Here is a 23,796-nt window from a genome sequence, read left to right as displayed (position 1 = left end):
TCAAAATAAAACCTGAAACTTGTGCATTACCATCCCTGAATCCTAAAGGAAGTATAAAAAATAACAGAATGAATATTGAAAGTGAACAGAAAACATTAGATTGACAGAGTAAATTGTGTGAACAGGGCACGTGTAATTCAAAGAGAGAAAAGCTCGGCTCTTTGATTGAATCATCTTTTGCACCCCTGGAGACAATTCAGCAGCAACTTCTAAGAAAGCTAAAGGTCTTGAGTCTCTGCAGCTTCAGTGCTCTCTGTTGCCCGAGGGCAAGTAAAAGTCTTCTCGCATCTATGTTTCTATGTTCTCCTCAGAAGCTTGTTTCTTTCTTCCCCACTTTCTTTATTTTTGGTATTTGTGTGAAACTCCTCCGCCTCCCACATATCGAGCTATACAAATCTCTCTGTGACCTCAACATTTGGCTAGTGCACTTAAAAATCAAGTCGAGATTCAGCTACTCTACCCGGAGTGCTTGCTTTTCATCTGAATTTATCCCAGAAAGTTAGCTAAACCTCTTAGTCAGGCACTTTGAACAGTTCTCATTTCTTTTGACTAGTTCCTCCAACCTCTTTAAATCTTTCACCAAGTTTATAACTTCCAACGGTTGGAGGATAAAATGCGACAGACAGATTATTATTATGTTGCAGATACAAAATTAAACACCATGAATATTAAATTATTTTAATATGCTTTTAGATGTTTCATAAAGACTGAAAGAATATTTTACATATGACAAAGAATATTTTAGCATCTCTGATTTAAACCTAGTGGCAAAAATGCAGATGAATTTGCAAAATTTGATTAACTTAAACAGTCTGATTCAAAACATTGATTCATTTCAAAGCACTGATTAAGCCTTTTACTTACATTTATTTAAAATTGAAGTAACTGAATGACATGCTTTAAAAATATTATAAATATTAGATTAAATATTCTGATTAAAAAAAAAATATATATATATATATATATATATATAAAACATAAATTCAATATTAAATATACATATAGCTTTACTAGACATACAATGCTGATCAATTGTTGTAAAATTTTACAGCCAAAAACATAATAATCTTTAATCTTAGTTTAGCCATAAATTAATAAATTATGTTATAGGCATAAATTATATATTGTACAATATGGCATCATGGAAAAAGATCTGTCAGATGACTGAAATAAAATAAATGTTCTTTCCCCACAAGCTGCAGTTAGAAACAGATGCTGGTGTCAAAACAGTTCCCAATAAAACGTTGACGACTAGAGAATAAAGTGAATTACAGAGGGTAAAGATATAATCAAAAAGTTTAAAAAGCAAGGTTTTCTTTTTTATTTCCAATATTGTTTCTTAGTTCCATAAAGCTGAAAATCAGGCTTTCTGGGAAATTGAATATGCAAATGATTCATTCTGATGAGCCGTCTTGGGAATTTGCCCTCTAATGGAATGTTTAAAAACATGTCTGCTTTCTAACCGTTCAGTTCATTCTACAGGTGCGAACTTGGCAACATCTGCACATTATGCCTACATTATGCACATATGCAAAACAGTTGCAGGAATACATTAAAACATTATTTCTGCACTTGTCTATGCAGACTCACATTAATAAACTCATTTTGAACAACCTGCAGTAATCCAAAGCAACAAAAACACTGAGACTGACATTCATTTGAAATCATAGATGTTGGAAAAACATCTACTAAATGGTGTTTTAACATCCAACAGAGGATAATGTAGTGATTTACTGCTTCAGGGATGAAAATGCACACATCGGACACACATCTGAATGCAGTCAGAGGACTTACCATTTTGTAGAGATCTGAAACGCTGATCTGGTCCGCATCGACCATTTCAAACTCCTTCCTGGGAACCAGATCTAAGCCTAAATGTCTGTTGAACACGGGGAAAGAACAGGACGGAGATTAACTAGATTACTTGAGACTGAAATACTTAGAATGAATAATGTTGTGGATAATAAAAGAACAGAAAATCTGTCAAGCTGTTGCGTCCACCTGTTGTGGCGGGCATTTAGCCATACAGTATATTTTATATCCATCAGTCGCTACATTGCTACACTAATATTTAACACAGTGTTGTGTTGGCCGCTAGATTGGAAAACATGACATAAGAACATTTCTAGGCAAGTTTTCAACATTACTTTCCCGGTTTGCCCAATCAGAGCTGTTAATATTGGGAGCATTGTGTGGTTAAGATCCATAGAAAGCTGCTAGCGCTATGTGCAGCTGTCGTATTGTAGATCTATGGAAACAGGTGTTGTCCTCATAACACAACTGAAGTGATGGCATGCCATTCAGTATCCTAATATAACATAAACATGGCTTCTCCAGAACTTCTCAGATGTAAATAAAACCCCATTAACTCCCAGAGAGACTAGCTTAAAGTAAGTGGGTTAGCATCTAAACACATGCAATGTTGAAGCTAAATAGTCATATCTTAAGTTTGTTGAAATACACATTTTTATCACTAAACTATTTTTCTTTTACATTTGTTTGGATGTTCTAGGTGTTTGATAAGTGGTTCAATTAATTAATTAATTAAGAAGAAAATGGTCAAACAGAAGTAATGCTAGTAATGCTAACTAGCCACACTGTTAAAGTATCCTCAGCTTATTGATAGCTGGTTGCTAGGGTGTTTGGCTGGTTGCTAGGGCATTGCTTGGTGGCTCGTGTTTATTTTGCTCTGGTTGTAGAGCTCTCAATCAAAGCATTAGCATTAGCATCGCCCAAGGCCTCTGCCTAGCCAGGGGTATAAATTTCCATCTTTTCTGAATATCTCAATGCAAATTAGCTCTCCAGAGAGACATCTCACATCATTGGCTTGCATCAGAGCATAAATAAATCTATTTGTTGACGACTTTGTATAAATAGACAGTAATAAACTTATTATGTGACAATTAAGTGTTTTTAGCAATGACAAGCTTGATATACTCCACAACCGCAGCGTGAATGCCTCTAATTTGCTACGTCAAGACGTTGCTCAATTTATAAATGTCTTGTTACTGAGGCTGAATTAACTCTCTTAAAGTCTTACACAAAATACTTTAATGTAGGCTATATAACAGTGACACTTGCCAAAAAATACAAGATCACTTTAAGAGAAAATTGATAACCTTAGAAAGGCATAATGAAAAACATTATTAGATTGTTTGAAAAACACTGGAGATGCTCTTCAACTCGCACTTCAAGTATTTATAGAACGTATCGGTAAGTGCTGGCGTCTCAAATCCATTTGATCCCCTTTACTCAATTAAATTGTTTGCTGATCTGAAGACCTGGCAGTGATGAACTGCTGAAACCCCAGAACCACAAAGAGCCTCATCACAGAAGTGAATCTTCCGGTGACCTTGAAGACGAGGGATGCGTGGTCGACTTGGCCTGACTCAGATGCTGATACACCACAATTCCTGGATCATCTGGCCTCTAAAAGATTGTTTCTTTAGATTAACTCTGCTTTTATTCGTCCCTATAAGAGGTGAAGTCCAATGTAGTAATCTGTTTCTACGCGATAGATAATTGCTTGTATTATGAAATTATTGAATTTGACTTAAAACATCAGCAAATATGAAAATCACAAAGAATTCATTTTTTACTTTCATAATAAAACAGTGAAAACCATATACTACTGGTATATGGAATAATTAAGGTTTGTGATGTGTTTGAAAGAAGTCCAAAAACGGTAAAACCAAAGGTTAAAGATTGTAACTGAAAGGAACAAACTGATCCATTAAATAAAACTGAACGTATATTTTATAGTAAATTTTATACGATGCACTTATACATTAAAAATATACATTAGTTATTTTTACACAAGTGTGGTTATATGGTACCTTTATTAGTAGTATAGTAAATATAATTTGTAGCTGACTGAAATCTCAATTTGCAGTATCAGCAAATGAATATTGGACATACAACTTTAGAAAATCTCTGAGAAAGATGAAATAATGATGCAAGAACTGTAAATACTGACACTCAAAACTCACAAGCTGTGAATAATTGCACAGCTGTGTAGGTTAGAAATGGGGGCGGTATCTGAAGGACAGACACGACCGCCTTTCATTGCAGTGAAAAGTCAATTTACTCTGAATTAAAAAAAGAAAAAAACTCATCTTCATGTTGTGTTGGTTTGTTTGGCCTCAGTGTTTGCATTTGAAATCTCAATGTAATTCACATTTAACCAGGCAGTGAATGACATATGCTACTGTTATCCTCATTTCTTCGCTGTGTTGGGCCAAGTTGTTTTAGGGTGACGAGAAAGGCGCAGTAATCCATCTCTAGCGTTTCAGCTCTGTTGACTCCACGCTCAGGAGGCCTTGGCCTCTAACACATTAAAAGCGCTGGCAAATCTCCATGACGCACAAGAGCTCATTTAAACACTCCTCAACTGAGTGAAGATATTAATGTCCAGGACTGGACATTAATATCAACAAAATCAACAACATTAATATCAACACATTTTTAGGAGGGTGGAACAAATGCATGAAAATCCCATGGACTTCTTTAATTGGATGTATTTCAAAATATCAAAATGACATATTTTGTCTGACATATAAGAGACTGGTTTATCCACACGATTTAGAGGGTGGAGGTTAGCATGATTGTTAACATTACTAACAACACTTTAAAGACACTTTTACTGGTTCTTCTGCAAGATCATTGGTGGAGGTTCGCATGATTGTTAACATTACTAACAACACTTTAAAGGCACCTTTGCTGGTTCTTCTGCAAGATCATTGGTAGAGGTTAGCATGATTGTTAACATTACTAACAACACTTTAAAGGCACCTTTACTGGTTTTTCTGCAAGATCATTGGTGGAGGTTTGCATGATTGTTAACATTACTAACAACACTTTAAAGGCACCTTTACTGGTTTTTCTGCAAGATCATTGGTGGAGGTTTGCATGATTGGTAACATTACTAACAGCACTTTAATGGCACCTTTGCTGGTTCTTCTGCAAGATCATTGGTGGAGGTTAGCATGATTGTTAACATTACTAACAACACTTTAAAGGCACCTTTACTGGTTCTTCTGCAAGATCATTGGTGGAGGTTAGCATGATTGTTAACATTACTAACAACACTTTAAAGGCACCTTTACTGGTTCTTCTGCAAGATCATTGGTGGAGGTTTGCATGATTGTTAACATTACTAAGAGCACTTTAATGGCACCTTTGCTGGTTCTTCTGCAAGATCATTGGTTGAGGTTAGCATGATTGTTAACATTACTAACAGCACTTTAAAGGCACCTTTACTGGTTCTTCTGCAAGATCATTGGTGGAGGTTAGCATGATTGTTAACATTACTAACAACACTTTAAAGACACTTTTACTGGTTCTTCTGCAAGATCATTGGTGGAGGTTTGCATGATTGTTAACATTACTAACAACACTTTAAAGGCACCTTTACTGGTTCTTCTGCTAAATCATTGGTGGAGGTTCGCATGATTGTTAACATTACTAACAACACTTTAAAGACACCTTTACTGGTTCTTCTGCAAGATCATTGGTGGAGGTTAGCATGATTGTTAACATTACTAACAACACTTTAAAGACACTTTTACTGGTTCTTCTGCAAGATCATTGGTGGAGGTTTGCATGATTGTTAACATTACTAACAACACTTTAAAGGCACCTTTACTGGTTCTTCTGCTAAATCATTGGTGGAGGTTCGCATGATTGTTAACATTACTAACAACACTTTAAAGACACCTTTACTGGTTCTTCTGCAAGATCATTGGTGGAGGTTCGCATGATTGTTAACATTACTAACAACACTTTAAAGGCACCTTTACTGGTTTTTCTGCAAGATCATTGGTGGAGGTTAGCATGATTGGTAACATTACTAACAACACTTTAATGGCACCTTTGCTGGTTCTTCTGCAAGAGTTAGACCAATGGTGGGTGTTAGCATGATAGCTAACATTGCTAACAACACATTAAAGGCATTTTTGCTGGTTTGTACACAAGATTTAGACCAATGGTGGAAGTTAACATGATGGCTAACATTGTTACACTTTTAAGGCATCTTGCTGGTTATTCCTTACGATTAAGAGAAAGTTTTCATTTGAATTTGTGCAGGGCATTTTCTTGGAGGTAAAATAGAGTAACTCACTCATTGCCCCAGTCCAGTCGTACAGTGATGTGGCGTTTGACTTCCCGGACTTGATCCTGGGTCAGGTGGCCTGAAAGCAGTTGTCGCCTCAGATCAATCAACTCGTTCATCACGTGACGAAGCTTGTAAAAGAGGTCTACTTTATGCTTCTGTGGAGAAAAACAAACAAACAAGAAAGCCAAATATGTATTTAATCTATCCACTCATGACAAAACTATAGTCTCAAATTTGACTAGACAAATGTACAGTAGTTGTGTGTTATACATACCATAGTGTCAGTCAATTATCATTCAGTAATTACATACTGTGCACAGTTCAATTTAAATTGTGGTTAAGATAAAAAATATATTTCCTGACATTGTCCTACAGAACACATTAATACTTGAAATTTACTGGTTCTTCAAAGACTGCTCCATATTCATCTACCATGGCATTTGTATGGCACTTCAAAGGATGCCACTGCATTCCAACGGCATAAGAGGCTGACGGAGTAACACACTGATCCAACAAAACCAGACAAACATGTCTGTTGGTCTGTTGATGCAGTGTGAATTAGCCTTCAAGGGACAGTCACACTAACAGCATTTCCATTTGTACATAATTATCTCCACTTTGTTTTTGAGTCACTGAAATAAATGACTTCAGGTCGCCCTGCTAAAAATCTGTCAGTGAGAATGGTGTTATGCTGCCTTCAAATGATGTTAGAATTACAGTACTGTAGATAATCAAAGACACAGATAGTCAAAGATGTGGAACAACCACTGAGCATCATCTAAGCACATGTCCCAAACCGCAAGGCTTCAAGTTTGTGTATGATGGTTGATAATGACTCCCTCATCTGCCCTCGGGGAGACACGCAGCGAACAGATCTGTGAGTCTGTCATACCGACATGCTGTGCCGGCTGTGTGTGAGGTCTCCAGCGCCCTCCATCACAGAAACATCTCAGGACTTGAGTTTGACGTGATCTTGGAAACAAAGAAGGTTTTGTCTAGGGCTTTCACAAGAATGTGCCCCTGGATACCTACATGTACATAGCATGAAGTATCTGTCAGTATTTCATTCCACAGTGTGTTATTGGTGAAATCAGATGGGATTGTGACACTCTCATCTAAAAGCCATATCCATCAAATTCCCTGTTATACTCACTTGGACTTCTGTACTGGATGTAGCCTTTTCCCCTGACTGTTCCTGGCTCTAGGGACTGATAGCTTCCCCCTACTCATGTTGGCAGCAATAATTACTCCTCTCCGATGCAAGCAGAACAGTGTGATTTCTTCCCTGCTAGTCTTAATGGCAAGCGTCTTTGGAGAAGAATCTCAATGACCAGCTGAAGACCAGAATTCCACTTCCTGTTCGGATGTCGCATAGTGCCAGTTTGGAGTTCCTCTAGCTGGTGGAACAGCATAGTCTTTTTGATGAAGTTGGCTAACCTTGGTGGGGAAACTAGCATCCCATGCTAGCTAGACAAGTATCGATTCCTACACTGATCCAAGCTGGTTTACACTGGTTATTGCTGGTCTAGCTGGTGAAGTTGGTTGGGCTAGTTAAGGAGCATTGATGTACTTTTTAAGGATGTTTTTAATGGTTGATTATTCATCTAGTCACCCAATAATCAACTAATCTGCTTGTGAAGTTCTGGGGGGATACATTTTAGAAACCTAAGAACATTCTCCAATTCAGATTCTGAATCTCTAAATTCTGCTACAGCTGTCAAAACATCATTTTTTAAACAAATGTACAGCCTTCAACAATAAATTTCAAGACAATTACTGTCAAATGTAATGTCAAGATGCTTGTATTACATTGCTGCCATTATCCTCTGCTTTGATAACCCTTTACTGTTTTGTAACTACTCAAACAACTTTTCACTACGCAGTTTACTGTGGAAAAATTCAGACTAAGACAATATGGGTTTAGAAGCAAAGTAGCATTGCATTGCTCTAAACTCATTTTAGCGACCCAAACACATCCGATCATGTTGACTGATATCAAAATTAACAATCCAGTCAGACTCAAATAATCTGCCACCCATTGACTCATTTCTGTACCGGCTAACACTTTATAGGCTAACACTATATCACACTTCTGACTGTATCAATGACTACGTTTACAAGCAGCCAATAACCCGTTCAAAACCGGGATATTAGCAATAACCCGGTCACGCACGGCCATGTAAACACTGGCAAAAACCCGAATATGCTCATATCCTGGATTTTAAAAACCCGGATATGATACCTGGGGTACCCCTTTTCTAACCTGAATTTTTGATATCGGCATCAGCCTATCAGCGTATCGGCATATCCCCATAATGATTTGTGTTCTGCGCATGTTCTATTCGCAAGAAATCTTGGTCTTTTGAGTAGAGGAACTTCTCTGCGCATACAGAAACCCGCGTGCAGTATACCGGAAGTAAACATGGCGAGACGCAGCACAGCATCGATTTGGAGCGAGGTCAGTACCAGTACCAAAGCGCAAACAAAGGCGATCGCTATCTGCCCCGAACTATTCATTATCTGCGTGCTGCTGCTGTTGTTGTTGTCTTTGGATACAGGAAGAAGAATCGGAAATGACGTCTTAAGGTTGTGCGTACGTCCAGACGTTGCGTCGCCGTTTACATCGGGATATTCCAATTCCATGTATACAGGAGTAACTCTCTCTGCTCACGCATGTAAACAGGTTATTCCTAATGTTTCAGAAACCTGAATAATGACCTTAACCCGACCATGACCCAAATATTGGCAGCATGTAAACGTAGTCAATGATAGGACTCAATTTGACCAATGAGATTTAGGCAATTCCATTCACCCGGATCTGTTGCACATAATGAATGAAAGATGTAAATATGTATCCCACACTCCTCTGGGCCTCTACAAAGGATTTCATACATGAGATCTAGTTTAAAAAGACATGATGTTTCTGCTTAGCTTTTCCCCATGGCTGCCATGTAAGGTATCTCAGGATCTTGGCTCAAGTAGATTTTAGTACACAGTGTGGGGTCATCCACCCTCCATTGCTCTTGCTCCCTCTCCTTCCAAGAACGCACGATCATTGCAATCCATTTACCCCAATGAAAAACAGATTTATCAGCCTCTGCAGTATAATGCGATTATGATTGTTTTAAGTTGGCTGTCGAGAGACCTGTATCAATCCTTAAGCTTTAACTGAAATAAAAGCTCAGATTGACAGCCTCCCCCACACCCCAACAGCAAGAACCTCGCCTCCTCTGCATTTTCTGAAAGATGGATTGAATCTAGTTCACAATCCATCAGGATCCTCTACCACTTACTGGGTCCCTAGTCAATTAACGAGTACTTCAAGGATTGACATTGATATTTCAGTAGGGTATTCAAAACAGAGACTTCAAATGTCAACAAAGCATTTGTGTTTGGAAAAGAAACCTCACAACTGGTGAGTCTATTTTAGCAGTAAATCTCTAGTAGTTTTCCACGGATAATGCATTTGAGACTGCTTAATGGTAAAACCAATAAGCCCCAAAGTTATGCGTGTTTTAGCACCTACAAACTAGAATTGAATTAACATGTGATTAATCACGATTAATCAATTTGACAGCACTATGTATATTATATATAAAAATATATATATATATATATATTAAATGTTATTTTTTTATTGATTTAATGTCAGTGATCAACATACCATGATTTTTGCAATATGTATATATATATATATATATATATACTGAATATTTACTATATAGCAAATATTCAGTACTACTACTTTTTGTAACGGGATGATGTAGCTGAAGAGCTTAGATGGAGACACACATGCAAAGCACCATTTGTGGTTTGTGCTTTAAGGAATACAGCTGAAGAACAGTTTGTGAGTGTGTGGGAAGAGGAGCCACTGAGCACTGAGCCGTGTGAACAACATGTATTTATCACACTTTCCACAACTGTATGACTCACAGGCTTTAAATACAGAGACCGAATTGAGCTACAGTGCAAGGTGTCTGAAACACATTTTACCAGGTCCAGCTCTCATGCAATGCATCCACATCTTGTAGAAATTTTTTGTAAGAAACCATTTTAAATAAATGCTTCACTCCTGTGCATGATCAAGCAGCTTGATTATTAAAACTCAACTTTAGCCACTCACTTCTAAAGCTTGAATCCTCCAGAAGGACATGCAGAATGGCAGGTGCAACACAGCCAGGAACAGGACACTGTTTGGCAAACTTTCACACATGTCTTACTCTTATTGTTCAGTCAGATACCACCTGGAATTATAGTATATTCTTTTTCTGGTCCGTAGGAATAATAAAATCCATATTATTTCATAATGACTGAGCAGACCGAGCTGACAAACACCAAACAGAAGTCAGTGACGTGCCAATAAACGGTGTAATGGCCACCTAATGTTAAATGCAGTTTATGACATGAATGTTGATGTGCTTTTAAGATGACGACTCCTATGTTGCATGATTGTTATTGAGTGAATACATGCTGTTCTTGTGTTCAGACTAAGGAGAGAGTTTGCTTGGAAGAGAGAGGAGGCCACTCTACCGCTTCGTTGCATTTATCAGAGTGTTTATTTTCCTGTTTTATGTCCGCGCTTTTACATGTATGTGAAGAGTGTGTTTGTGCGAACTAACCATAAAGACTAGTGCGAATATCAGTTCTGTGCCTCGGGTTTTCCTTCTCGCCTCCAGTCTTTTACTTCACCTGGGCAGACTACAATCCCTCTGACAGGCTTTACAATGTGGTCATGTGACTTTCTGACATCAAAATAAGAGCCCTTTTGCAGCTTAGTTGCAATGAAGGGTCATTCAGGACTGGGGAGGAAGTTACAAAATGTTTGCATAGCATGTAAATCACAAAAATCAAAATAATAATTCACATAAATCAAATTTTTAACTACGAAGACTTAAAAATAGTTTGTGAAACTTACAATATAAATAATTCACACAAATAATTATTTTAAAAAACAACACATTATATATATATATATATATATATATATATATATATATATTAGTGGTAGGCCGTTATCGGCGTTAGATGCTGTGTTAACGTGAGGCTCTTATCGGGCGATAAGAAAATATCGCCGTTAATCTATTCTCAAAGTTGGGTTGGGATCATAAAATAGCTTTTTCGAATATCGTTATATTTTCGCCCAATTCCATGTGTAGCCTAGTATATTTGACATAATTGATGCCGCACCTACTGTCACAGATCGCGCAGCAGGGTATTTTCCTGTCAGGGACACAAGGTGTATACTTTTACATGTTACGTTGGGCGAAGTTCCTCTCGTTACTTTATTTTAATGCGATTACATGCTGTTAAATGAGTTTATTCCAAGCACGCTGTATCTTTTTATGGGCATGAGCGATGCTCAATTTACAAATGAATCACTCTTTTGAGTCGATTCTGTTTAAAGACTTCATCAAACACGTTGGCAGATCTGTCTAAATCGGTTCGCGAATCAGTTTGAATGATCTGTTTGATCAGTTCCTCACGCACTGAATCGTCTGAAGCCCGTTCAATCACACTCGACTCGGAGTCGTAACAGGAAGATTTAAGAACATCAAGAGCGTTGGATGAAGTGGCCGTGGATCTACAGTTTAGTCTAGTGAAAGCAAATCTGCAAATGCATCATATTTTTGCCAGCGATGAAGATCTTTATTAGTTGAACATCTTCGTAAGCTGTCTGTGAATGAATGATTCCACAGGACGATACATTCGATTTCATTTCATTCAGGTAATACATTTTACAACCAAACAGATTATTACGCCACGATAGCACTACTAAAAAGTATGACATTATCCGTTTTTTGGACATATACATTAATTTATAGGCTACAAAAAAAAATGCTTCAGAGCATCGGTGCACTGGCAAAGGTTAATAGGTTAAATAAGCTACCATTGAGTACAGTTTATGAAATGAACACCCGCCATCCCGCGGTAATGTGTGTGTATTGCGCAGGGGCATAGTCAGGGGTTAAAGTGGGCCGGAACGTTCCGGAACTGCGTTCCGGCACCTCAGATAAATTAATAAATAAATAGATTCATTAATCTCAACGAATCTCGTTGGTGCCGAGATCAACCTCCCTTCCTCCCCGCTGAACGCGAGTGATTATAAATGCGTGAAATGCACTCACGGTGGTTGAGCGCGGTAAAGTTAGTTTTAGATTCGATATTTCCCCGGACATTTGTTTTCCCTTGCCACTGTTCTATAGGGTCGGCAGTTTTACAAAGATATCAATAGCAGGATTAGTTTTAACGTAACCATTATCGACAATAAATATTTGTTCAAAATCACAAACGTGCATTAAAGCTGCATATTTATACCTGAATGCTTTGACGCGTTTCCACAACGCATGCCTAAGGGAACGTCTGCCAATTCCACTAACTGCGTTAAACGTAGCCTATATTTTGTATTATTTAAAATTACTTTTCAAATTCCAAAGCTTGTAGAAGGTTCCTATTGGCAATGCTGATCTGGAAGCCTTGAGTAAATTAACTTATCTAAGAAAATGATTCATAAAACTCATCAGTTGAGCCTATGTTTAATTTCTTCACTGACACAGACTAAAATGAAAAGACTAACAGTCAAAGTTTAGCTTTAGGAGGGTTAGAAATACGGCAGGATAAGGAGACTGAGAAAAAAATAAAGATTAAGATGAGAGAGCAGGTATTGACAAATAATCTAATGCCCACTGTCTTGTTTTTAAAGCTATTTATTATCAAAATTTTTTGGCCTTCAAAAGTCTTAAATTGTACATATGTAGGTCAGAGAGATCAAAATTTTTGCGGGGGAGCATGCCCCGAACCCCCCTAACTACCTCACATTTAAATGCACATGGCTGTGGGGGGTAATATGGGCTGATGTGGCTACAGTGCCAGGGCTCAATTTTGGGCCCAGTGTTCAGCAATTTTAACATAGTATCGTCATCATATCAGTGTTGATGGACCAAAATAAAAACCATTAAAATATCAAGTAAATAAGTATTGTGACATGTGGTGCACAGTGACACTCTTGTCCCAAAAAGTATTGCTATACCACGATACTCAATATGTTGTCCCACGGTGAGTAATTTTTCCCTGTTGCACCTACACAAAATTTGACGGTTCCCCCACCTACCAAATCCCACTTTAACCACTGGGCGTAGTCACACGAATAGTTTACAATGATTAAAAACTAATTTGTTTAAAAAGGAGGCGGCTATTGCCGGTAAAGGCAGGTATACATACAATCATTATGACATATGTGATTATTAAACGACGAAAACCTGTTACTTGTTCAATTAATAAACAGTTTGTTAGATGACAAATCGCTAAAGATGAAATTGGCCTTCCTTTCTGTCATTGTGAGTGTGCGATTTTTTGTTTTGTTTTGTTTTTTGAACGATTTTCGACTTTTGCTCCTCTATTGTCGAATGACATTTTTGGCAGAAATTCACATCTCTACGCGAGGCCAACTATCATCAAAGACTTACTTTTAGTCATTATTTGGGTAGCACACATATTCTGAATGCCTTTGGCAGAATTCAAATGAGCCATTTTAATCTAGATTAATCTAGATTAATTCCAAGATTACAGTGAGATTAATCTAGATTAAAAAAATTAATCTATGCCCACCTCTAATATATATATATAGTGGAAAGTGGAAAGCAGGGCAGGACTTGATTCTATATAAGCACACATATTGATCATAAGAACAGCCACACTCTACACATACTGCTCTCACCTCCCACTGAAATCATAGAGAGCAATGGACCTTCAAGGAGCATCAAAGCGTTTCTCATAAAAGGAGACCTATTATGCTCCTTTTTACAAGATGTAATGTAAGTCGCAGGTGTCCCCAGAATGTTTCTGTACAGTTTCAGCTCAAAATACCCTACAGATCATTTATTATACCATGTTGCAAATGTCCATTTGGGTGGAAGGAAGAACGTGCTGTTTATGTGCATGTATATTTAAATACACATTTTATGCTGCTGCTGATATGCTGCTGCTGTAAAACAGAAAACCATTCACTGCTTTAGAATGAATAACTTCACTAGCTCTAATAAGAATACATTTCTTACTTGAACGCTGCTGTTAAATGCTCTGGCGAGGAGAAAAACATGGCGGACTGTTCAGCTCACTCAGGGCGGGGTCTATATTATGACCATTTTCTTCCAGGAGAGCAGAAAACTATCAAGTTTATATCATTCTATGAAATTGGGTTAATACAATGAGCGCTCCTGAGCAAGAGCCAATAACAGGATCAAAGTTTTTCAGGCTGGTGGCATTTAACCATTGCTAGATACTCAGAGTTACCAATTAGCAGCAGAATATGCAAGAAAACGTTACACATGCCAGTCAGCATGGAATTGGTTACGGTGGGCTAACTGTCATTTTATAGAAAGCATAAAAGAAGCTAATGTTAAAAACAAACGAGAAAAAATCCTAATTTAACATATCTAACAGGAAATGGACATATCAAACAAAACCATGAAAAAGCCATTTATTAGCTTTCCGTGTCCTCCATTTGAGACTCTTCAGTCAGTGATGGAGTGACTCACACTGTTTCGCCCACACTCTGTACAGTCACTGCTGATCCTTCGGGTGCTAATGCTAATGCTCACCTGTGCTAGACGACTCATCTCGCCTCACACACAGGGGCTCTTTCTAACCACACGTTTGACGTTCAGGTTTTGTTACGGGAAAGAAAATGGATAGTAAATGATAATATTAGACTGCTAGATGAGGATATGTTAGCAGGAGTAAAGAAAAATGGTAATACGCATCTTATAAATGTGGGCAAATCAGTGAATGGCCAAACGACAATACTGATGCAAAGTAACAGGACTCTCACTTTAAATACAGTTCTTTAAGGAAAAAGCCAGTTTATCTTGTCTGAACGCTTCATTTAAAGTACAACTCATGGGAAAGCTGCAACATCTGAGACTGAAATGCTACATTAACTTCAGGGTTGAAGGTTTGAATAATTTTCAAACAGTATGACTGTTTTTACAGTTAACACTTCAGGGTCCTGCCTGGAAAGCTTCAACACTTTGAGATGATTATTAGTACTGCAGTATCATGTTAACGCAGTCAAGTAACATATAATGTTCCAAAATAGCTCAAAAAGACCATGGGTGTGAGTATGGTGTGGAGGTAGGTAGATAATGCAGTTGATATAAGAGAGTGTGTGCCTTAGTGTGTATGTGCACTAACTGGCTAAAACACTAGCATCAAACCTCTCATGGCTCGACATGACCTTTGCTCAGGGCACGCAATCTCACTTCCCTTGCAGTTCCACTCAGCCAAGCAGGACTGTCAGTCAGTCAGTGTGTGTTTGCGTGTCTTTGCTCCGGGTCAACAAAGGGCAGTGGAAATGACAGACCATATGGGAAGGTCAGACAGTATTGTGGTGATTTTGCAGAGAGAAAACATGCAACAAACTGTACACAGACCTGCAACAAGCCTCATGTGACCTAGATGATTTAAAATGCAGCTCTTTTTTACATTAATTTTACAGAAAACATCCAAGCGAATTTGTCAAAAAATTCTGATAAAACTCAAACATTATCTGATTCTTTTGAAGTGATTCTTTTGAACCAGTTCTTCTTTTTAAAGTTATGGTCAAAATAAAAAGCCTAATGTTTCATACTAATGTTTTATACTACCCTCTAAACTAACCCCAAACACTATGGCAATCAAATAGCAAAGCCCTAGAAACCAACTACAACATCCTACTGTAACGGAGGCAAGCTAGTAAGAGCTGTGTGAGTAAACCTCACTCCCCTTACCTCAAGAGGCCCACTAGCCACTGACACTAGAGACTGCGGTCTTTAGGGTCCTTGTTGGTGCGCTCGCCTCCCATGCCGGAGACGTCGCTTCGAGTTCTGCTCTGAGCGGTGCGAGTAGGACCTGGAGGGGCTACATTGGTGCCGTGACCCGAATGGGTGTGAGGTTTAGTAGGGTGAGTGTAATGGAGGCCAACTAGTGTCAACTGTGCAGAAAAACCTCACTCCCATGGCCTCAAGAGGCGTGCTAGACACTGTGGTCTTTGTTAGCACACCCGCCTCCCATGCCAGATATACTGGTTCGAGAAGGACTGGAGGGGTTACATTGGTGCCGTGACCCATATGGGTGTGAGGTCTAGTGTCAGCTGTGCAGGGAAACCTCACTGCCCTGACCTTAAGAGGCGCACTAGAGACTGCTGTATTTATTAGCACGCTCGCCTCCCATGTCAAAGACGCCAGTTCGAGAAGGACCGGACGGATTGCATTGGTGCCATGACCCGGGTGGGTCTAAGCTTTAGGCAGCTAGTGAGAGCTGTGCAGGGTAACCTCACTACCCTGACCTCAAGAGGCAAGGTAGAGACTGCGGTCTTTAGCGTCCTTGTTAGCACGGCCGCCTCCCATGCCGGAGACACCAGTTCAAGTCCCGCTCGGAGCAGGGTGAGCAGGGCAAGGGGGGGGTTACACTAGCAACCACAAGCAACGCCCTGGCAACTACAAGCAATAAAATGCATTTATATAATAAAACAAATCGTGAAATGTCAAGCGGGACTTCTGGAACACTAAGTGAAAACCCAGACGAATAATTGCAAAGTCTTTAAACATGTTCACTGAAATGAAATGAATGCACCATGAATCAGATGTCCCAATGTGTCTAAAGATCCAGTCCAAGAACCTGAAGAAGGTGAAACATCTTCCCACCTCCAGTAGCCATAAACACTTTAAAGTGATACTCTATCTTCTGCTTAACAGTTTCTTGGAAACATGAGGAGAAGGAGCTGCTAACCAGTGCAACCGCAACTCACTTTGGATAAAAGCTTCGGCTAAATTAATAAATGTAAAAAGCTCTTAAAAGGGCAGTCCACCCAAAAAAAAAAAACTCATCCTCATGTTCTTCTAACTGAACTTGCAGTTTAGTAAGTCAGACGTGATTCAGTACACACTAGATTCAGCTAATTGATTCAGTTCAGTAAATGATTCATCAGACTATTTCAAACAGTTAACTCATCTTTTTGATTATTCATTAAATCAGTGATTGCCAAATGCTCTTAAATATTTATTTGAAGTACCTGAGATTTTAAGTTAAAATCATTTGCATGTTCACAGTTGTCTGATGTCAGTAAATGGTCAAGAAGTAAACAAATGAAATATTTAATCTTTTTGAGCAAGTGATTATTTTACAGTTATTTATTTGACATTTTTATGATTTAATCAATTATTGGCTTTTCATGAACTCACACAATCCCTGCAGTTCCTTCACGAACCCCAGTTTGGGAAACCTTGTATTAAGTGAGTCATTTGTTCATGAATCAGACTAAACTTTTGTCTGATTTTTAAACTTGACAGTCCAAGTCCACATTAACTTCAATTATATGGAAAATAACGGCCAGGATAAAGTATAATGAAACAAGCGTAAAATACATCAAAATTAGTGAATACTGTCTTGCAAAATGCTCTATTTAATATCCATTATAAAGAGCAACAAAATTTGTTGCAAACGTGTTAAGAACAACATAGGCAAGTAAACGATGACAGTTGTCATTTGTGGGCGAACAATTTCTTTAAACAGAAAAAACAATACGACCACTTTCCCACATATTACAAAACATGCACAAAAGACTTGAATATAAGTGGATACTGTGCATTCACTTTGCGAAATGCTTTATGTTGCATACAAAAGTGCAATGAAACTTGATGAAAAAAATAGAATAAAAGATATTGTGACACCAAACAAAAGACGAACGCTTCATGTACCACAGCAACCCTCAGAAAGCATCATGCTTTAAGGTCATAACCCCGTGCCTGAATGCAACTGACACTAAGCACAATATCTACTCTATCAAACAAGTCCAGCATACCTTGCAAAGCGCATTAAAGCACTATATGGTCTCAAATTACTTACCGCTACAGACCGACATGTCTCTTCTCAAAATCCTCCAGTGTAGCCGCTCTAAACATGAGGAAATCATAGGCTGTCAAATACCTCGATCCCTCTTTCTCTGCAACTGGTCTCTCCCTCTCTCTCTCTATCACACGCGCATTCAGACACACGCTGCCACCCACGTCAAACAGAAGCGCATGCTTTCTCGGGCTGTATACATGTAGAAACTCTCTCTCTCGCGCACTCTAATTTATCGCAAATCTATTTTGGACAGCGCATGTGATTGCGTTCCCTCTTCCTGAAGTCTTGCCTTTCTTTCCCTCATTGTATTGGAGTTACCTAACTAGCGCTGTGTGAAGCTCTCGGCAGCCCACACGCACACACACCCCCCCCCTCCCTCCCTCGCCATCTCTGAAGAAACGCAGAGGCTTTGCCAGGGATGCTTGCCATTGGAGGAAACCGCTGCCAGTTTGATTTCCAGAGCCGTGACTCCCAAAACACACTGACAGGGATGAGAGCGAATACATAGAGGAGCGCTAGCCTTCCCACTGAATCAGTATCAGTAATCTATAAAGTTTAACTTTTAGTGAAAGTCATGGGGGCCTATTTTAATGTTCTAAGCGCATGGTCTAAATGCGCAAGGCGCAAGTGCACTTAGGGCGTGTCCAAATCCACATTTGCTAGTTTAATGACGGGAAAAATGGTAGGCGTGCACAGCGCATGGTCTAAAAGGGTTGTCCCTATTCTCTTAATGAGTAATGGGTCTGTTTTGGACATAACGTGCAATAAACCAATCAGAGTATCATCTCCCATTCCCTTTAAAACCCAGTTGCGCTCGCACCATGGTGGATTCGCTATTTACATGACGGAATTTGCAAGCGGAAAAACTAACGCTTCGCTACCGAGGAAACGGATCACACCAAAAGTGAGGCGAATATTCACGTCGCGTGACTCACTTTAAATTAATCACGGAATGTTTCTAGTTTTCAGCGTCAGTAGTGTCTTCGCGCACATTAACAAGAACATTTCTTTCTCCCATTTTTTACGTCATCAACCAAGTTTGGTTTGATGGTTTGCTATTGCTTCTCTGTACCTGTTGAAGAAGTCCCAAACGTTGAGGTGTCTGGGTTCACAGCACCATCCAGAGGCGCACACAACTCAGTGAATTTTACCGTCTACTCCAGGAACTGGAGCCGCTTCCAGCGTTACTTGAGGATGACGGGTTCCCAGTGCACGGTCTTGTCAATAAACTGTTCACTGATTGCCTTGCGTGCAACACGTCATGTGAATTCACGCTCAAGTTGAAATTTTTCAACTTGTGCGGAAGAAGCGATTGAGGCGAATGTCGAGCATTTCGCGTCAACCTCGTCGCCCAATTCGTGTCTCTTCACATCTTTGCATTGACTTTGTATGTAATCAACTCGCACAAATAATTCAATTCGCTTCTGGTGTGCACACACCATTAGATAATGATAACGGTAGTCTAAATGTAAAAATAGGGGAGTTATAATACACATAAATATTCAAAATTGAGCAAGATATGGACCAATAAAGATAATCTATGTCCAAAGGAAGGTGTCTTAGGCTTAATAATTATTTAAAAAAAAAATATATATATATACTAAAATGATAAAAAAATCCAAATCCAATCATGTTGATGACTTGAGGTATCATTCATGTTCTAACATCTCTAAATATGTTTCCTAACCAAACACCAATGATTTGATAGGCTTAAACATTTTTCATGACCACTCTAATTTAACAGAGATGAGTGTTAAATGTGGTTTCTTGGCAAGATGACAAATACCATGCACCACCTACAATCATATTGCTGCACTAAAGCAATGAATCAAATCCAAGCCCACAATCTCGGCCTATTCAATCCAGGTGCAGCTATCAGATTGTTTCAAATATGGATTGCAGGAAGGATTTGTCAGATCGTGAGGCTGATATTCTCACTCATGGATGGGCATTACAAATTGTGCGAGTCCTAGAAAACAGCAAGAGACCCTTAAGAAGCCACACTAGCTGAGCTAGGCATCTGTGCGGCCATATTGTTACGAAGAACCAGTCAGTCTGTGGCACTGATGCTGAAACGGATCCATATTGTGGAAGTGAATTTCCACTTGCAAAAAAGCAACTTTTTGTGTTGTAGGTAGAGTTGGGGAACTTGGGAAAAGAAGTACGGGTGAGTTGTGGTGACTAAAGGTGAGTCCATCCTAAGGTGGTGTGGCAAAAGGACAAAAATGTCATCAAACTCTTAATGCCACAGAAAAAACAAACAAAAAAAACAAATGAGCTTTATCTGACAGGAAGCAGGAAGAATATTTCCTTAAAGGTGTCTCATTTCTGCACCACAGGCATAAATAAACAGAACTGCAAAAATAGCAGTTTAAAAAACAATTTCAAACACTCTCCCCATTAGCCATTGGTTGAACAAACAGGTAGTCCTGCCCTAAACTCACAACATAGGTTGATGACAAAAACATGCAAACTGCACTTCTGTTTAGCGCCACTACAACCAAAATATACACTTGCTGTTTAGAATCGTTCATTGTTTATTTTAAAAGTGATTTCTTTGGAGAAAACCCGAGAGAAAGCTTCAGCTTCAACTGGGAACATTATGTTTCAAAATACGATATGTGATGGTTGGACTGAAACGGCTCCAACAAATATGCTGCAAATGGTCCTGGATAATAATGTGATGGGTGGGGGCGGAATTAATCGCAATGCATTATGGGTAGACTGTGAGAGAGCTATCCTTTGATAGAGAAAATGGGTTGAAGCAGTAGACAATGAGGTCTTTTTCTTGTTTGTCCATATCTGTGGGTCTATTTTTACCAAGTTTACAGCATGAAACACTCACAAAACTTTAAAACAGGACTCTTTCTGCAATGACTGGATATACCAAGCTCACTAAGAAAGCGATATCTGCAATTTCACTAAACAAAAGGGCCAGATATTCCAGGGGATTTCGGGTAGGAGTTGACACACTCGAACATAATACCAGAATCTCTGATGGAAAGATCAGTTGATCATTTTGAACGAGCTACACATATCTCTGCAAATGTATTGAGACGTGACCAGCAAAAAAAAAAAGCTAAAAATACAACACTCCTCCATCCTATCTTTTGTCACTGTGACTCTAAATATAAGCGCAGTCGATCCCAGATCTGCTTGTTGTAAACCTGTTGGACACGCTGCTCCTTTATGCCAGAATTCACCGGAATGTTCCAGCCGAATGAGTCACTCAGTGTGAATCATCATCCCGAGTCTCAGAGCAGCGCGGAGCCCAGAGAGACTCGGTTAACACTGTATTACACACCTTGCATCCCGCCGTCACACTTGTACAGCCACCACCACACTGTCCCTGATACAATACTGGAGATCTTTGCACACATATATCCTTTAAATGTCTTTTTGATGTAAGCATTTGCGCCTGGAAGAGGTTGATTTTCGCTAATTAGGCAAAATCACATGAGCAAAAGATCAGCTTGGTTGTGATTCGGTCGCCGATACGACAACACTGGTAATTCACACCGGTACTGATATTCTGACAAACAGCCTGATTGTAAATTTTATCTTGATTTTATACAACAGTTCAATAAACAAGAAATTAATGTAATATTTATTACAAGATACAATGTTATATAATATAAAAGATTGTATGGATAAATACTATATTATATAATATTTTAAAAGTAATCATATTAATGAAATGATAAAAATATATATTATATTAATAATTATGTATACATATATTAACAATATGGTTATTGATACTACTAACATATTAGTTTTAATAATTTAGTATAAATGTCAATAATTACATTTTAGGCACTTTGTCTATTTTTGATTTGTCAACGTCACCATGTTGTTTACTAAATGAAAAGGGGTCTATAAAAAAATTCCAAACAAAGCCACATAAGGATCAACTGTTTTATTCTTAATTTTCACATAAAAACAGTCACATTTTTTTACTCCTGAACATTAATGAATCAGTGTTTCAGTTAAGGGATTGATTCAATTACTCACTCAAGTAAATGAACAAATTGTTCACTCATAAAGACAGTTACTAGTTTCATTATTGAATTATTCAGTGCTAAACAAATTGAGTCAATGATTCAATGACTTGCTCATAAAGATAGTCATCTGTTTTGTTCCTGTATGAATCAGTCTTTTTGAACAAATCAGATGATTTGCTTATAACGACGTTAGGTGTGTTGGACCTGAAGCCGCACTGCACAGACTGATCAGTGTATGACATCAAAGTACTGTGAGAGCGATTTGAAAAGTGATTATCCAGGACCGAGGTGTGTCAAACACACCTACTAATTAAATGATTCATTCATTAAGACAGTGACCGGTTTTGCTCCTTAACTAATCAGTTTTTGAACAAATAAACTGAGTCAATGATTTGCTCATAAAGACAGTGGCTGCATCCGAAATTGCATACTTCTCTACTATACAGTAGGTGAAAAACAGTGTGTGATGAAAGAAGTATGTCGTAATTCACAGTACTCATAAAAGAGTGGCAAAAACGTACCCGGATGATCTTCTACTCCTGGTGAGATTCTGAAGTGTGCATATGATGGACACTTTAATATCCCATGAGGCCACAGGAGAGGATTTGGGAATGGCAGTGAATCGACACGACTGAAGCTGGTAGATCACATGATAATGACAACATGGTGGATGTAGTACATCCAGATTACATTCATACTATATAGAACATACTCTTTTAGCGCTCAAAAAGTAACAACTTCAGAATAAGTACCCACTCAAGAGAGTATGCTACATCGGATGCAGCCAGTCACTTGTTTAATTTCTAAACAAAGTTGAGTGAATGATCCAGTGAATTCAGTGAAAAGTGAGTCACTTGCTTCATGCCTGTATGAATCAGTGCTTCAGTTGAGGGAATGATTCAATGACTCACTCGTTTTGTTCTTTAATGAATCAGTGTTTTTGAATTGATTGGATCACAGCGTATTGCAACTTGAATAAGTTTGAATACATAAATCCAAACATTTAAGATTTTAAAATAGAATAAAATTTAAAAGAGTCTTAAAATAGAAAAAAAGAAAAGAAAATCCAAATATCTTTTAGGGCCACTATACTGTTCTTAGCTGAATTTTAAATGTGAAAACTCTCCCTGATAACAAAAAAACATTAAACATTCATGCAAACAGATACAAGTAATACTATGAATGGAAATAAATCGCAATTTGAGATGCCTACAGACAATCTGATCAATTAATCCTCTTGCATTGATGCATAATAATTCAGATTTCATTTGTTTTTTTATGTGGGAGGCTCAGTTCAAAATACCAAAAATAAAGATTATCACTGAGTATCGTCTGGTGATCAAGTGTACACATTTTAGGCTCTTATTTCACTTCCTTCTTTCTTGCAAAAGTTTTTCTTTTCCTCAACAAATGCACTCCGGCTATCTGTCAGGTCATCTCCGGGCGTCTCCTGTTCTCTCGTTTTGCTCATCAGTGATTGATAACACAACTGCACAACTAGTTGCTTAGCAACCTTTCAAAGAACTGCAGGGCAGTGCAGGAGAATTTCTGATGCTCCACAACAAAACTATCTGCATTAGAAAACCCGTAGCACTTTTAACAGAAAAGTGTTATGCTTTGTACATTAAAGACTAGATACATTAAACATGAAAAAAATTGCCATTTTGAGCACTTTATATGGAGAATGAAACATGTTAATTATTAAAAGTACCCTTGTGACACGCTATCATAAGTGTGCATGTATTCAGTCAGTGAATGAGTCAATAAACTAATTCAAACCAATTGTCTTTTTAAGTCTTA

At 38.3% G+C, this 23,796-nt stretch overlaps 1 protein-coding gene across 20 annotated transcripts in view; it reads right to left on the bottom strand.

Moving 5' to 3' along the window:
* dock3 (dedicator of cytokinesis 3) overlaps positions 1-23,796 on the bottom strand; it is a 205,597-nt gene that overhangs the window by 79,411 nt on the left and 102,390 nt on the right. For 17 of the 20 annotated variants that reach the window (XR_013203395.1, XR_013203394.1, XM_077226928.1 and 14 more), the window contains 2 exons: positions 6,119-6,267; positions 1,795-1,879 (listed from right to left, as the gene is read on the bottom strand). Coding sequence is in view for 17 of the 20 variants with exons in the window: in XM_077226928.1 (XP_077083043.1) it covers positions 1,795-1,879; positions 6,119-6,267 (234 nt within the window). In the remaining 3 variants the exon portion in view is untranslated. Of the gene's footprint in view, positions 1-1,794; positions 1,938-6,118; positions 6,268-17,992; positions 18,363-23,796 lie in introns of those variants that run through there. The other 3 variants (XM_077226944.1, XM_077226943.1, XR_013203396.1) reach the window with 3 other exon arrangements.

Source organism: Siphateles boraxobius, unplaced genomic scaffold, assembly GCF_051911475.1.
Source record: "Siphateles boraxobius isolate OS27281-9 unplaced genomic scaffold, OSU_SipBor_1 13, whole genome shotgun sequence".
NCBI lineage: Eukaryota > Metazoa > Chordata > Actinopteri > Cypriniformes > Leuciscidae > Siphateles > Siphateles boraxobius.
Note: the sequence above shows the minus strand (reverse complement) of the source record. Positions and strands in the feature narration are given on the sequence as shown.